The sequence below is a fragment of the Vulpes lagopus genome, chromosome 14 (genome assembly GCF_018345385.1).
Source record: "Vulpes lagopus strain Blue_001 chromosome 14, ASM1834538v1, whole genome shotgun sequence".
Taxonomy (NCBI): domain Eukaryota; kingdom Metazoa; phylum Chordata; class Mammalia; order Carnivora; family Canidae; genus Vulpes; species Vulpes lagopus.
This window is the reverse complement of record NC_054837.1, coordinates 35,039,819-35,056,911: the sequence shown is the minus strand read 5'-3', so window position 1 is coordinate 35,056,911 and position 17,093 is coordinate 35,039,819. Positions and strand designations below refer to the sequence as shown.

The following is a 17,093-nucleotide window of genomic DNA, read 5'->3' as shown; positions in this document are numbered from 1 at the left end:
AGTCTGTAGATATTAATTGAAGTAATCTGTCCTTGGGGAGAGAAAAGTCTGTCTTACTGAGTCAATGGCAGGAGAGTTCTTTAATTCATCTGAATTTACAGCCTAACCCTGCCTCATTGGGCCAAATTGTAGAAGCACCATTTTCATTCGTTTATGTAACTCAAGTTTGCTGTGATCAAGAATTTGAGATTTTGATGGAGGAAGGCCCCTGGGTGGAGGGAGAGAGCAGAGCCCTGAAGCTCTCAAGGCAGGAGCGCCATGTTGTAACAATACTGATAAATCATCTCTTGAAAAAGCAAATGCCCTTTTTAAAAGGCACTTAAATATTTTACGTTGCTGTGTTATTTGTAGAAGGATCCTAGGAGGCTCATCCTTTACATTAACAAACTTCTAATTGATACATTTTCTTTCTCACATTAGCAGCTGGCAAGCTCGTACTTAAATGTGATAGTCAGCCAATGGGTACAAATCTTCTTTATGTGATTTCCTTGGCATACATTTTTCTATATATTGTTCTTTTTAAAAATCATTATTCTTAACTGCCTTATTGCATAAATATTTTTATTACAGGCATCATTGAATCCTTTTTTTTGGGAGTAGATGGAATGCGGTTTATAAATTAATATGTATTGAATAGGCTGAACGACTATATAGGAGAGACACAGTCTATGCAGGGATTCAGTTCTGAAATCAGCAGGTTATGCTGAAATCACATATAGGGAAGAGTGACCCTGGAAGTCCCCTTGGTAGGAGCCTGTATTGGAGATAGACCTAACAAGAGTCAGCCTTTCCCGCCAGCATTGGACAAGACTGCTGTTTATTGGTTGAGGACTAGATGTGGTGGTGGTTTGCATCTGGAGATCGTTTGTCCCAAGGGGCACTTAGGGAAGAAGCAGTTTGTGGACACATGGATGGTGACATGTTTGCCTCACTTCAGGCTCTATCCCAGGAGGCATGGGTGGCACCCTTTGTAACATAAAATTCACCATTTTACAATGAACAATCCAGTGGTGTTTAACACGTTTACAATGCTGTGTAGCCAACTACGATCTCGTTTCAAAACACCCTCATTACCCCAAAGCGGGCCCCATGACCATTAACAGGCAATGTTTATTCTCTCCCCACTCCCAGCCCTGGCTGCCATCAGTGTACTTTCTGTCTCATTTACCTGCTTTTGACATTTCATATCAAATATATATGATATGGGGCACTCAGCATCTTCGAGGTTCATCTGTGTTGTACCAGGTATCTGTACTTCATTCCTTTCTATGGCTGAGTAGCATCTCACTGAATGGATAGACCACATTTTATTTATCTGTTCATCAGATAATGGATATCTGGGTTGTTTGCACCTTTTGGCTATTGGGAATAGTGCTGCTCTGAACATTCATATACAAGTATTTGTTTGAACAACCATTTTCAGTTCTTTGGGGTGTATACTAAGACTAGGATGACTGTAGTAATTCTGAGGGATGATCAAACTGTTTTCCACAACAGGTGCTCCATTTTGCATCTCTACCAGCAGTGGATGAGAGTTCCAGCTTTTCTGCATCCCCAGACAGGTGGCATGTTAGCTGTTCACTCTCCCTCTCCCCTTGCTTCCCAACCTTAAGAATCCTACATGGAAGAATTTTCATGGGGTTGACCCCATGAAAATAGGGTCATTTCTCTGGTAGAGAAAAGCTGTCTTGGGGGCAGCCTGTGTTCTGCGGAGAGTGACCAATGGGAACCAAGCAAATTTTTGACTGTGCTTATTTTCAATTAGTAAATCAGAGCATATGTTGCAAGTACATATAAGTTGATGGAATACGTTTATGGGGAGAAGCTTTATTTAAAATGCAAATGTTTACATACATACATAAATGGAATATTCCTCAGCCATTAGAAACGACAAATACCCACCATTTGCTTCAATGTGGATGGACCTGGAGGGTATTATGCTGAGTGAAGTAAGTCAATCGGAGAAGAACAGACAGTGTATATTCTCACTCATTTGGGGAATATAAATAATAGTGAAAGGGAATAGAAGGGAAGGGAGAAGAAATGTGTGGGAAATATCAGAAAGGGAGAGAGAACATGAAGACTCCTAACTCTGGGAAACGAACTAGGGGTGGTGGAAGGGGAGGAGGGCGGGGGTTGGGGGTGAATGGGTGATGGGCACTGAGGGGGGCACTTGACGGGATGAGCACTGGGTGTTATTCTGTATGTTGGTAAATTGAACACCAATAAAAATTTATTTAAAAAAATGTAAATGTTTCTATGGTTCATGAGCTTGCATTTGAATCTGATTAGCATGTTATATTTTTCTACTTGGTCTTGTCTCCAACCTGTGTTAGAAAAATAGCTTTTAAATAGCACAGTGTGCTCCGTAATTGCATTATTGGCATACGTAGTATGCCTGAACGTCAAACAGGTCCGGAAGAGTGTGTGTCTGTCATAGTTAAAGCAAGTGCAGATTTATGGATTTTCCTGAATATGGAAAGGAACTTAGAGGCTTGTCTCTCCCCTCCCCAGACCTGAGCATTACAGGAAACCAGATATAGTTGTTTCAGTAACAGTCTGTTTATTGGCATAACAATCTCTCACATTCAAATGGTCCCTTCCCAGTTTGCAAAGTGCATGTCTGTGCATTCTCTTATTTAAATTGGCACTTTGTAAGTGTTAGACTTAGACCTCAAACCCAGGTCCTCCAGGTCCCAAGGATTTCTCAGTATCACGTGATGACTTAGCTAATAGTCCTGGCCTTGAGGGTAAGGGATAGGAGCTGGGTCAGGACCCTGGACAGCATCCCAGACAAGCGCTAAGGCCACTCCATTTTTCCTTTGCTTCAAACGCCGTCGCTTCAAGGACCCCCTTACACACAGGCAACACACACATTCCCTTCTCCTTTCTTTCCCCCATCCTCCCGGGTGTGCCTCCAGGTGAGAACCACTCATGAAGCCTTTTCAGAAAGAAAACATTATCAAGTACATCCCAGTGTTGACTTAAATTATTTTTATTATATATTACTATAATTGATAATAATTACAATCTGATTTTACTAGACTTGCATATTACAAGCACATAGTCTATGTTATACTCGAACATTATATGATTATATATTTATTATTTATAACATAATTGCACTTGCCCAGTGATAAAACTGGATTATAAAATTTTTACAGCTTTCTTAAACCATAAAACCAAAATGAATGAACATATTTGAGAGAAACAAATGTGCGAGGCCAATAAAGTCCAAACTCTAACTTGCTATAATTTAATATGTCAGATATTATTTTGCTTAAATTTTCCTTTATGGTAAAGATAGCACCATTTGACAGTTGGCTGAATGTTGATTCACCATTCCTCCCACTCTTTTGAATTCCTGCAGTCTTTGATTCTTTTTTTCCCAAAGATTTACTTATTTATTAGAGAGAGAGAGAGAGAGTGAGTGAAGGGGAAGAGGCAGAGGGAAAGAGAGAAGCAGACTTCCTGCTGAACGGGGAGCCCAATGTGGGGTTCAATCCCACAATCCTGAGATCACGACCTGAGCTGAAAGCAGATGCTTGATCCACTGAGCCACCCAGGAGACCCTTGATTTGTAAGCGTATATGAAGTCATTTGCCTCCAACTATGTGACCTTCATTGACTTTTCATTATCTCAGGGTGGTCAGGTTGGCAGTTTTGTTTCCCTGCCATGGCAACCTGCATTTCTGCTATCATAGCACACGTGATCCTGCACCACGGGGGCCCCTGGGTCCCCATCGGCCACACCTGTGAGGAGGGGCTATTTCTCACTTGAGATTTCCAGGGTGTCCAGTGAGCCCCGTACCACACACACACACACACACACACACACACGTTCAATGATGTTATTGAAATGAGTAGAACTGACAAGTCATGAGAGGGCTTTCGTTTTCTCACATCACAGTTTACCTCTGGAAAAATGGGCATCTTACCATAGAAATGTGTATTCAATTACAGTTCATGGTGTAGGTGAGGTGGGGCTTCTGAAGACCCAGACCTAGCCCTGGAGCTGCTCCTGGGAACTTTGGGGGAATTCTGGCTGCATCTCAATGTTTTAGGCTGGGACTGTCTGTGTCTTAGCTTGGGAAGCCAGTAGTGAAATACCACAGACTGCGCAGCAGAAGCTTTATTTTCTCACGGTTCTGGAGGCTGGTGCTGGTGAAAGCTCTGCTCCTAGTTTGTAGGTGGCCCCCTTCTACCTGTGTCCTCATGTGATCTTTCCTCAGGGCACGTGCAGAGAGCTCTCTGCTGCCTCCTCTTACCGGAAGGACACGAGTTCTACTGGATTAAAGCCCCACCCTCTGAATTTTAATTACTTCCCTAAAGGCTCTATCTCTAAATACAGTCATAATAGGAGATTAGGGCTTCAACATATGGATTTGGGGGGACACAGTTCAGTCCATAGTGAGTAACCAAGGGAATATAGGGGGTAGGCACAAGTGGACAGACTTATCTTTGGTGACCCTATATCTTCTTTCTGTCCCTGTGCAGAAGGAATGCACCCCCACCCCAACCTTCCCCGCACCCTACACTCCCCCCCATCCTGCCTCACTCCACCAATGCTTTATTCTAATCAGGTCTGACTTCTTTTACAAAGTGCACCATTTTTAAGCTAATTCAATCTGTAGACATGTCTATTATTGAAAGGAGTACAATGTATGTTTTTATCTGATTTAAGAGCCAACATTTTAAAACAGGGATGTTTCGGATCGAAACCCAGACAGACCTCCGGCTCCTAAAAACCTTGGAACAGCTGGGCTCCCTTTCCTACTTGCCACCAACAGGCTGGAGCCAGGTTGCCACGGGCCTCTTTAGATGGAACATGAGCATTTCCAATCTCTGCATTCCTTATCACTCTAGAATATTCTTTTTTTTTCCCCTGGCCCAATTTACTCCTTTATATTACCTGCTTACCCCTTGGGGTGTTTGAATTTGTAACTCTTGCTTGGGTCCTTCTCTTTTCCCCTTATCCCTATCAGAATTTATTCTTGTCCCCTATAGTTTTGCTAAATAGGAGATAAAAAAATCAAATAAGGCTATTCTAGTTTAATGCATTACTGGATGTTAAAGGGTAAAAAACCTCCTGAACTGGCACTTCCTGCAGTTGCCCTTTAAGGGAGTTCCCAGGGATACATGGTCCCAGTGGTCCTCAGATCAGATCCCAGAACTCCGGTCGGCCTGCCTGGAGCTTGTCCTACTTCTGTGTGTTCATCCAGGAAGTGGACATAAGGCCTGTGCACCTTCCCTTGCATGCTTGCAGACAGTCAAATTCAACAAGCTATTTGTGCATCTTGGTTCCGACAGGGCAGGCCCTGTCTCTATGGATCCACCGTTCAGTAAATCTTAAACCCTTCTACTCTGTTTGGCTTTACACTTAAAGAGTTTAAGTTTCAAACTGTTCCAATTGCAATGTTCAAGACCTCCCATGGAAAGCAAATCTGTGAAATTTCTGCAGAAGCGAACAGATACACAGAGGCTGGTTATTCTCTCTTCATGCCGCTATTTCAGGTCAGGAGCACTGAGCTAGAGGGTGATTTCATGCAGTGGTGTTTGGAAAGTTCTTCATTATCTCAGTCCTGGTGATGCGTGAGTCACCAGATCCCCATCTTCAGGCCGTGGGTGTGTGTCGTCAAACTCAGTTCCTGGCTCTCAGATGTGGTCCAGAGTCAACAGTGTCAAACTTGCAGAACAGGGGATGACAGTGGGGGCACAGTGTACACCGTAGCATGGAACCAGGCAGGTGCACCTGGCGTCTGAGGCACCACTGTGGCTGGCCGCTTACCCCAGGCCGTGGAAAGCTTTGCTACTTCAGACAAGAGTGTCAGATTATATTAAATATACTCTGTCCTCCTCCTCCTCCCTCTCCCGAGAATTGTCATAGCTGTGCCACCCGCGCCTGTTGGGAGACTCTCATTTTGTCGTGTTGCGACCACAAGCCCACATCTTTTGGGGGCCTTCTGGTCTCAAGCATGCGACCAATACACAAGGTGATCTGTATTTTGCTTGGCGGCATTTCTTTGGTGGTGCTGATTAATTCAGAAAGGAGCCCTTTAATTGGAGCGGGGACAGCATCCCTGGGTGGGCAGCTCTGGTCCTGCACAGTGTCAATGATGAGAGCTTCCAGGGTAAGTCTTCTCACTTTTCAGCATCTTAATAGGATCAGAAGCATGAACAGGCATTTTCTGAATCTTCCCCTAAGTAATACCAATACATGCATGTCAGAGCAGCATTGTGCCCTGTTATGACAAGGGGTGAAGTCTGCAGTAACTGTAGTAGGCAGGACAAGACTACAAAGTCCCCCCATCCCTGCAACCAGCCTCATAACTCCCTGCCCCCAGCCACCTCTAGGTTTTCTTAGGGGGTAAACAGCACATATGGATAAAGTGAGATACCCATGATGTGGAGAATAAATCAGTCTTTTCAGGCTCAAACTGGTATCTTCTCTGTCTTCTTTGGGCCTTTGCTAGATGTCTTTGTCAATGGATGGGCTTCTCTCGGCAACAATGTGCAAAGTGCTTTGGCACCCTGCTCAGGTAATTTGTGATGATTTAAGTATAGGGTGGGGGATTGTTTGGGGATGATTTTGTTTTCAGTAGTTCTTTCTGTGGTTGGCATCTTGCGGAGGATGTGTGTGGGGGGTACCAGTATACTAAGTGGTACCTGGAGTGCCAATTCATGGTTGGACTGATTTGGAGAAATGGCATCTGCAAGAGATGGTGATGATTCTTTATGTTTGCCTGGTGACACCGTTCTTCCTTGACAGGATTTAGATCCTGAGCTTTTTTTCTTGGGAAAATTGATTTCATCAGGTTAAGCGTCTGACCTTGAATCACTGAGAAGGAATAAAAACAAAACAAGTAGATGTGACATTTCTACAGCCCCCAGAAAATTGGCTGAACGAGCCAGACCTGTTTCCTTTCCTGATGTTCCTTACCTGCAGTCAATTCTTCTAAATGAGGTACAAAGAGAGGTGATGTCAATGAAAGCATCACTTGGTGGTAGAATGTGGAAGATGGGAAGATGTAGACAAATGTGCTGGTGCCTGCAGTAGGGAAGAGGCCACCTGACTGAGCCAGGTCATGTCCTCAGTTTTGTATGGGAATTACTGCACTTAATCTCCACACCATCTGACCGGGTCGGTATGTTTACATCCTTAGACCTTGGAGAGTGTGGAGGTGCCAGATAGCCTGCTTGAGACCATGCAGCTTGCAAGAGGAAGAGCTAGAGGTTGTAGTTAGGCAGTTTGACCTCAAATTCCATACTCCAACCCCTGTAACCCCTACATTTCTCCTATAATCCTCTGAGATATGGCTGTCTTTCATCTACTGCCAAGCATCTGAGGTCTCCAAGGTCAGGACTCTGGTGTATTAATGAGTATACTCATCCCCTTTATATCACCAACATTATGGGGGGATGTCTCTGAGGAGGCAATGTGATTGCCACATTGTCAATCAAGCTCATTCCCATAAGTCGAGGAATCACGATTTCCAAAACAAAACACCACTAGTATGGTGTGGGGGTAAGGAGGTTGCTTCCTTGCATTTTATCACCATGGAAATGAGGTGGGTGCCAAAGAGTGGAGATACTCCTGAGGATGGTGGTGGAGAGGAAAGGATATTGACCAAAATATGGGACCTGGAAATAGCCAGCCTCCTTCCTGTGGGAAGTGTCTGAAACCATAGGAATTTCTGCCCCTTTCCTGTTGGGAGGGTGAATGGAGCCTAAAGCCAGAGCAGGCAAGGTATGATAGAGGAGACTCAGCAGATCAGTTAGAGATGTGGGTGGCGTCTGAATATTAACTCACTGGGGGAGCGACGGGGAAGTCAAACCTGAAGGACCAGGCAAGGAAACTGCAGACCTGACTGCTGGAGCCTGATGAGTTGCCAGTCGCCTCCCACTGGGGCCACTAATTGTCGCTATTAACCTCTTTCTTGTTCTTTCTGATGGATGTCCTCCCTTCCTTCCCCTTTGTGAGAACCCTCAATGTACTTGTTGAAGTCATTTTCAGATTGCTTTATTATTTTTACTTCCTCTGGAGTAAATGTATGCTGATTATTGATTTTGTTGGATCTGTTTAGAAATGTGAGTTGTTGTTTCCTCTGTTTTGGAATGTCTATTTTCAGACTTTTAAAAAAGATTTTATTTATTAAAGAGACACACAGAGAGAGGCAGAGACACAGGCAGAGGGAGAAGCAGGCTCCATGCAGGGAGCCCGATGAGGGACCAGAAATATGCCCTAAGCCAAAGGCAGACGCTCAACCGCTGAGGCACCCAGGCGTCCCCAGACTTTTCTTTAATGGGGAATCTTACCCCCAATTTCTCTTTCTTTCTGTGCTCACCCCCACCCTATGTCTGACCTCTTTGTAATTACTACACCGCACCTTAGAATGCCCCTCGTCTTGGATTAGGTTTTATTACAGGTAGTTCACTGTTCCTGTACTAGGTGATGTAACAGTGCACACACTGAGCAGTGGGCCTGCTCCCTCTGCTCCCCCAGGTGTGTTGCCTCACGTAAGCTAGAACTCTGGGCAGACGTCACTTATTTTCAGCTTCTGGGGGCTGGAGGCTGGACCAGCTTCAGGTCAGGCAGTGAGCTTTGCTCAGGTCTCTTGCCTCATGCAGGAGATTTGAGTCCCAAATATACTGAAAAGCCAAACCAAACCTGGACTCCCAATTTTGTGCCTATGTCTCGGCAGAGAATCTGGAAGGTCCTAGCACCACAGATGCTGCAGCCAATCATAGTCCTCAAGGACTTTTACCTCATTTTTGAGCAGGACAAACCCTTTAAAATGTTCTCTGTGTTTAATATGGCAATGTGCTTGGAGCAGTGTTTGTGAGCGAAGGGTCAGGTCAAAGCTTGACTTAACTACATTGCCTCTGGATACAAACATATAATGCAGGTAAGTCCGCCACCTGTAGGGGATGATTCACCTGCTGGGAATCTCACTATGTGCTTAATACATATTTCGTTATATTCTTATAATATCATCATGGAGCATTACTGCTCCCATTTTATAGAGTAGGATACTCATGGATCAGAAGAAAGAAAGAAGCTGGTCCCACATTACAGGACTTATGGATTGCAGAATCACTCCCAACCCTGGGCCTCACTCCTGAAATCCGATCCCTTAGCGACCGTGCTCTGCCTCATCCCTGAAGTTGAGGAGTCATCTCATGAAACTCTTTCCTTCTGTCCTAGGAAAACCAACTGAAGGCTGCCACCCATGGGGAACACGGCTTGAGACCACACTATGCAGGCCTTCCTGCAAGAGCCTGGCAGCCTGACAAGGTAACCAACCAGAGATGGGGGCTGGGGCCGGGCAGGGAGGGGATTCAAGGAGGAAGGGGGTGCAGGGAGAGACACAATCACACAAGTCCACCCAATGCATGGGTGGCCAGTTTCTGTGTCACGCCTCTTCTGTTCCTTCTTGTAACACCTACACAAAGCACCCAGTGGTGTCTCATTCAGCGTCCACTGGTTATCTCCGCTTGGAAGTCTGCGGGATCATATCCTTAACAACAAGGCCAGAGCAAACCCTTTGGGGTCCCTCAAACCCTCCCATACCAGTCCTCCCCCCAGCTTTTATCTGTCCTGTCCATGGCACTGCCATCCACCCACTGCACAAGGCAAGGTGCTAGGAGACTTCTGGATTATTCCCTGACCTCACACCTATATCCGACTCACCAACAAGCCATGTCAGAGCATCCCTCCCCATTTTCATCTTTGTCATAGCCTCTGAGGCTGAAAACATCCCCTAAATGGCCCACTTCCCTTCATGTCACCTTAGGTCATTTTCTGGTAGCAGCCACAGAGCTCTAGTGATGTGACCAGGTGACGTGGCTCCTCTGAGAAATCTTCCAATGCGTCCCCGAGAGGAAAATGACTTCTCCCCCCTGGCACCGTCTTGTTCAGCCTTACCAGCCACTTCACCTTTGACTCATGAAGTTCTGGCCACTTTGATCTTTTTGTTCCTCAGTCCATCAAGCTTGTCTCCTCTATCGATAACTTTCTCTGCTTAGAATCCTATCCTCTCGTCTTCAAAGACCTACCAGATTCTTCATTATTCTGAAGAGTTACCTTGTCAGCAAGACTTGCCATGGCTTCACATTCTGTGTCTGACCCTCACTCCTCCTTTGGTCTTTGTGACCTCACTGATTTTGTTTTCTTGTATCTCTTATCACTTGGTCTATCCCGTGTCTTCATTTATGTGTTTGTCTGTCTCCCCGCTCCAAGGGAGCAGAGACCTTTGTCTTCATCGGTGTACCCCTGCACCCACAGCAGCATGTGAGGTAGGTGCTCAAAGAGTAGTTAGTAGTTGATGTTTGACTGTTGGTTGCAGTTGCTAATTTCACAGCTGCACTAAGAATATTTCTAAGAATAACTGAGCTCTAACAATTCACCCCAAAATTGGAACTTTCTTGATTTGACACTGATTTTTCTGCCTTCCAGTTGGCCAATTTTTTTTTTAAGATGTGCTTTTCAGAAAATAACAAGTATTAGCAAGGATGTGGAGAAATTGGAACCCTCATGCGCCATGGATGAGAATGGAAGATGGTGCAGCTGCCATGGAAAACAGGATAGTGGCTCCTTAAACAATTAAAAATAGTGACTATATGATCCTGTACTTCTGTTTCTGGGTATATCTACAAAAGAATCGAAAGCAGGGTCTTGAAGAGATATTTGTACACCAGTTCTCACAGCAGCACTATTCTCGCTAGCCAAAGTGGGGAAGCAGCCCAAGGGTCCGTTGGCAGCTAAATGGAGAAACAAAATGTGGTCTGTATTTCCAATGCAATAGTATTCAGCCTTAAAAAGGATGTTCTGACGCCTGCTACTACATGGATGAACCTTGAGGACATGATGCTCGGTGACATAAGCAGCCACAAAAGACAGTTACTGTAGGATTCCACATAGGTCTCTAGATATTCAGGGGTCTGAATCCTCAGAGTCGGGTACAAAGGTGAGAGCTGAGAGCTGGGAAGGAAGGGCTGGTGTTCAATGGGGCAGAGTCTCAGTTTTGAGAGGACGAATAGAGCTCTGGAGATGGATGGAGGTGATCGTTGCCCAACAATCCAACGTGCCACTGAGCTGTACATTTTAAAAATGGTTAAGATGGTTAAATATTATGTGATGTATATTTTATTTATGCTATTTTCTGAAGAGACGTGTGCCCACTGCCTCCCAGGAGTTCACGGAGCGCCTTCCATCCTATCCTGCCAACCCCCACTCTCTGTGGTCCTTCTTTCCAAATCTGCTCTGAGAGAAGGTTCTGGTAAACTCACTCTCACTGAGGCATGGATGCATAATGAGGCTCAATGACTCCCTCTGCCCAGGACTATTTTTATTAAACAAGAACAGGAATGTAAAATAATGGTGGTGTTTCTTGCACCAGACGCAGGCTGACAATAGGGCTGGTGGGAGCTGGCCACGGGGCTGCTGAACCTGGGAGATCTCCTCTCTCCTACTCACTCCCCACGCACTTGGGTTCGCTCCTGTGCCAGGAATGCTGACGGCAGCTTTGTGAGGGCACAGAGAGATGGAGCAGAAGCGGGGGCGATGGTACCACCTGGAGGCATCAAGCCTGGCCAGTGCTGTCAGCAGTGGGTTAGAGCCATAGCTCTTGGGCATCACTGCCCTGGCAAGGTCTCCTTTCTTGGCCCTGCCGGTATAGCCATGCTAACAGGCAACCCTGCTCCCGTAGGATCGCCACAAAATACAACGTTTTTCCAATTAAGGTTTGAAACTTCTTATGCTGCCTCTCCACCGTGGCCTTTTAAACAAGGCTGTGAGGCACTGACATGAGCTCGTGTTCCTTTCAGCTTTGCAGGGGTGTGTGAGGGCACCCAGTGACTTACCAGCAGAGACGGGAATAGCAGACCTTTCAGAGAGAAGGCAGGGAGACTGCAGGGCCCTCAGCTCTGTCCTGGCCCTCTGCTCACTTTGCAAGCTCAGTGTTTCTTCAATGTGCCTGGGCTGGCTGTCTGAGAGACAGAGATGGGCACAGGGATGGGATGGGGGTGGGGTGGAATGCGGTGGAATGGGAATGAGGATGGAGGTGATAAAGATGCGGATGGGATTGGGTTGGGGATGGGGTTAGATTTGGAGAGAGAGAGGGACCAAGGGAGAGGGAAGGCAGGAGGAAAAAGCAGTTCTCACAAGATTGTCCTTTGGGCCAGTGTGTGTGTCCCAGGGTAACTAGGGGAGGTGAAGGGGCCAGGTTGGTTAGTGATGCTGAAAAGTATTGAACCATAGCACCAGATTCACGGGGTGGGGGAGCTGTCCCCACGACTCTGCAGAAACACAAGGAACCCCCCTGCTTCTCAGGATGGCGTCTGGAAGTTCCCAACGCCCCCATCTGAGTGTGGCTTGGGGTTGCAATCTGCTTCTCAGGAGCCCTGATTAAGTAGGGGTGGTGGAGGGGGAGGAGGGCGGGGGGCGGGGGGGAATGGGTGACGGGCACTGAGGGGGACACTTGACGGGATGAGCACTGGGTGTTTTTCTGTATGTTGGTAAATTGAACACCAATAAAAATTAATTTATCAAAAAAAAAAAAAAAAAAAGAAAGCAGTCTTCATGACCCAGGCCCCTAATTATGGAAGCAGAAAGACGAGTCGTCGGTGTCCTCCCTGAAGCCTGCCCCAAGATGGTAGCTGCTTAGATGCAAAATCTGAGGCAGGCTTCCCTGGAATATCGGGTAGAGCTCCCCGGGGCGGGCATCCCTGTGCAAGGAAACAAGTGAGTGGGGACCCAGGACAAGTGAATGTGTTCAATGCCCTTCAGACTGGAAAATCCAACTTTTTACTGATTTCCAAAAAATCATTAAGATTTCCCATTTGCCTAGGTCCAAAGGGGCCTATAAGTGCCCCCTAACTGGACAGCTGTCCCTGTGGCCAATGGCAGGTCCAGGGCATCTTCTCAGGAGTAACCCCTGCCAGATGTCTCAGGCTGTGCTGTGGCTGCCGCCAACATCTGTCTTTGGAAATGGAAATGAGTTGAGTGGCTGGAAGCCCGGGCATTAACATGCTGCTGTGCCTGTGGGTGGTGAGAGGGTCCCAGGCCACGTGCCGGTGGTGTCCCATATCCTGCAGCCAGGCTCTGTGTAAGGGGTTGTTAAGTCCATGACTTGGGACCCCATAACCCGTGAACTCCACTTATCTGCTGGCCAGAAATCCAGGTGGCAGGAACCCTGGGTCCGGTTATGAATCACTGTTACGAACGGTGATCATCCGACTCACCTCTGTTCTCCCTCTTCAACTAATGAAAGAAGACGACAGGCATTGACAGAGACAACACCTGTACAGACACCTGGGGTTTGTGGGGCTAAGTATCCTGGCTGAAAGGAGGGGCCCTGGCCCAGAGGTCACGCCTGAATGTCATGTAGTTTTCCTCAAAACAAGGTCTCCTGTGAGTGAGCCTCGCTTTCCGGGTGAGCAGAGCAAAGAAAGAATTGTCTGGACTGCTGGCTTTGAACATCTAGAAACTTTTCCTATCTCATATCTTTGTTCTTCATGGGGTCACGGTCTACACATCTTGATGAAAACCTCTTTATGTCCATTTGGCTCTTCCGAGACTTCTTGCTCCATAACTGGCTCGGTTCCCAGGAGGATGTTCTGGTCCAAGTGCAGGTGTGGCAGGGCTGTGGGTTGGCTCCCCGGGAGTGCTCTCTGTTCGTGAAAGGGCCCAGCTTTGAGCTCTGCTGGCAGGCAGCAGGGACCAGGGAGCAGGTAAGCCAGCAGGCCTCTGTACTGAGGCTCCTGGCACGGTCGGGGCTTCGGAAGGCCACCTAGCAGGGAGCAAGGCCTGAGGCACCAGCCTGGCAAGCGACCCTGCTGAGCTGACATTTGCAGTGCTTTTTATTTGGAAACACCTGTTTCCAGGTGGAATCAGCTGCTACCAAACCAGAAAGGATGCCTTCTCTGGGTTTGTCTGCTGGGATTCTTTCCAGCTGCCGTGTAGCAGGGACCCGAGCCTGGTGGCATGAATAGCCGGCGGCATCATTGTTCTCGTGCAACAGGATGTCCAGAGCCCAGGAGGAGGACATCGGCTCCTGCCTTCCTTCACTGCCACCCTTCGTGGGCTGTAACTTTTCTGGGTTGTTTTGTTATGTTTTGTTCAAATATTTTATTTTATTTATTTGAAAGAGAGAAAGCATGAGAGGGAGAGGGAGAAGCAGACTCCCCGCTGAGCAGGGAGCCCAATGCGGAACTTGACCCCAGGATCCTGGGATCACGACCAGCGCCGAAGGCGGATGCTCTACTGGTTGGGCCACCCCAGTGCCCTGGGCCATGACGTCTGTGATCTCTAGGACAGAGTGGCTGTCCCACCCCAGAGCATCACATCCTCACTGTAACTACAAGAAGAAGAATAGACAAATCTTTCCTAGGAAAGTGTTGTGTTCACAAAGGGCTGTTGCCTCCCAGAGATTTCTGCTGTTGTCACATGGAGTCTCTAGTTGGGTCACAGGCTGCCCTGGGGTCAGAAGTCCCCAAACAAAAGTTGGGTGGGCTGCATCCCTTCTGGAAGCTCTGGGAGATAAGCCAGCTGCTCACCTTTTCCAGTGTCTGGAGACGCTGACATGCCATGGCTCGTGAGCACTTCCTCCACCCACGGCCAGCAGAACCAGATCTTCAGAATCTGCCTTTCTGGCCTTGACGTTCCTGTCTCCCTCCTGTAAGGACCCACGTAGGCCGTCTAGGATGAGGCCTGTGACTCAGTCGCCTCTGCAAAGTCCCTTTGCCTTGTAAGGGAGCTCAGCCCCGGGTTCCCAGGTCACGGGTGTGGATGTCTCTGCAGGGTCATTATCCAGTGTTCCCATGGGTCCCGTGCCTGCCGGAAGGTTCCAGATCCACAGTTGCTGGTTGGGAACTGTCCACCCTGGACGGCATCCTTGTGCAATGCCCCTTGGGGCGTGGTTCCTGTCTGTCCTGTGCTCGTATAGGGGACTGGTCAATCCAGGAATGCTTTGTGTCAAGCTGCACAGGGAACCTAAGCCTCGTGGGCACCCCGACAAAGTGAGAGTTGGAATCTGTTTCTCAGAAACATTTTACTTAGGTGGACTTTGAACTGTTCCTTTTGCTTCTCTGCTGCTGAAGAACTGTTTTCTTTGTAGATTTAATCCACCAGAGTCCCAGTAGGAAATAGTTGGCTCCTGCAAGCAGGTGGTGGAAGTGAGGAAGTACTCAGGAGGGTGTGTGGACATCCTGGAAACAGGCGGAGTGCTGGGAGGTGGCAGTGGCGGATGGGACAGAGAGCCCCCCAGGGCACCAGGGACAGAGTGCCAGGGAGAGACTTTGCAAGTGGAGCTGCGGCTGTTGGGGCGGGCGCCGTGTCGGGGTCCCCAGGACCCCCCAGGCACTGTGATTCACTAGGAAGACTTGTCAGGCTCAGTACACAGGCACCTTCATGGCTGTGATTCATCCCGGCAAAGGGATATGAAGTACAGTCTGCGGGGGGAAGGCTCAGGGCAGGGTCCAGGGGCAGGATCCGGGGGCAGCCGGGCTCCAGCCTCCAGAGCCTCCATGGGGGTCACGCAGGATACACTCAGTCCCAGTAGCACCAGGCCTCATAGCACGCGTGAAGGGTTGTCCCAGGAAGCCCACTAGAGCCAGGCACCCGGGGTGGTTACGGGGTGTCGTTCTCTCCCGGGCACACTCCAAACCCCTGCCTCCCTGAAGGAGAGCAAGTAGTCTGCAGAACCCACGGGGTTTGCTTGGAGTCTGGATGCAGGGAGGTCCTCCCATCACTTAGGGAATGGTGGGGTTCCTCCTGAAAATCCCAATTCCTAGCCGCCAGCAGGCAGTTCCAGGGACAGTGGCTTCGGACCTGCTGTGAGAGCTCTTTTGTGCACAGGCCCCCCTGCGGGTTGCTGGCAAGGGAGTGAACACCAGCCTGTCTGCCCTCCAGCCCCTGCTGTCCTGCTGGGGTCTCCCACTGGCCAAACCCCATCAGGAGCTAGATGGTCTGGGAGCCTGGCCTCCTGATGCCTGGAGCACGACGGGCATGGGTGGCCCAGCAAAGTCCCTCTGTCCAGGAACACAGTCTTCCCCGGTGCCTTTCCACTCCTGGAGCACTGAGTGCACCAGGCACTCCTCCAGGCTCTGACGACAGACAATTAGGTCACAGGGACAAGTCCCGTCCAACTGGGACTTGGATTCTAATGAGGAGCAACCACAGGGAAATGTAAACAGCTACACAGAGAGTGAGATAGTCCAGATAGTCCAGATAGTGAGAAATGCTTGAGGGAAATAAGGCATGGCCATGGCAAAGCACGAGGGTGCTGGGGGCAGCCAAGTGGGGAGGGTTTCACCACCTAGAGCACAGTGGGAGGACCTCTTTGAGGAGGTGGCGTAAATGATGAGAAGGAGCCAGACTTGCCGGGATCAAGAGAGAAGGGAGCAGTGGATAGGTACTTGCTGTGGTGCAGACAGCATGTGCAAAAGCCCTGCGGTAAGAGTTTGGCTTGTTTACGGGATAAAGGGAGGGCCAGGGCAGCCAGAGCCTGTGAGTGGCGGTCGGGGGGCAGCGCATCAGATGGGACAGCTGGCGAAGTGGGGGCTGCAGAAGCCTGCAGGTGGGGCCGGCAGTGTGGACACAGCTCTACTTTCTGTGGCAGCCACAGGAGGGTCCGGTCCGAGGGAGGCAAACCCTGATTCACATCGGGGCGTACGTATGCCGGCTGCTGCAGGAGGCTGGCCGGGAAGCGCTGGGCGTTGCTCTTGGCAGAGTTAGAACGTGGGGAGTGGTGGCTTCTGGGAAGCCGTGCCCTAGCGTTGGGGTTCAGGTGTGAGTTCCACTCAGTTCAGATGGGTCACGACGTTTTCACCAGGAGCGCTGGAGTGGTTTTCCGAGCTCGCTGCCGGATGTTTCCCGCTGGGGCAGAGCGGCTCTGGCTCGCGTGTATCCGACTCTGTCTGACCTCGTAGTAACAGCCTCCGTGACCCTGCGCCGCTCGCTCGGGGTGCCACGGGGGCCTTCCTTTCTTCTGAGGACAGGAATTGTTTCGCGGAACTTGCACTCTGTACACCGAGTGCTTGAAACAGAAAGGGAGCGGACAAACAGGACTTGGTGGCAGACCCATTGAAGCCCT

General features: G+C 48.7%; 1 protein-coding gene across 8 annotated transcripts in view; it reads left to right on the top strand.

The window, feature by feature from the left end:
- RIMBP2 (RIMS binding protein 2) overlaps window positions 1-17,093 on the top strand; it is a 219,914-nt gene that overhangs the window by 119,924 nt on the left and 82,897 nt on the right. For 4 of the 8 annotated variants that reach the window (XM_041729431.1, XM_041729432.1, XM_041729430.1 and 1 more), the window contains exon 3: window positions 9,206-9,295. Coding sequence is in view for 4 of the 8 variants with exons in the window: in XM_041729429.1 (XP_041585363.1) it covers window positions 6,117-6,131; window positions 6,474-6,539; window positions 9,206-9,295 (171 nt within the window). In the remaining 4 variants the exon portion in view is untranslated. Of the gene's footprint in view, window positions 1-6,114; window positions 6,132-6,473; window positions 6,540-9,205; window positions 9,296-17,093 lie in introns of those variants that run through there. The other 4 variants (XM_041729438.1, XM_041729436.1, XM_041729437.1 and 1 more) reach the window with 2 other exon arrangements.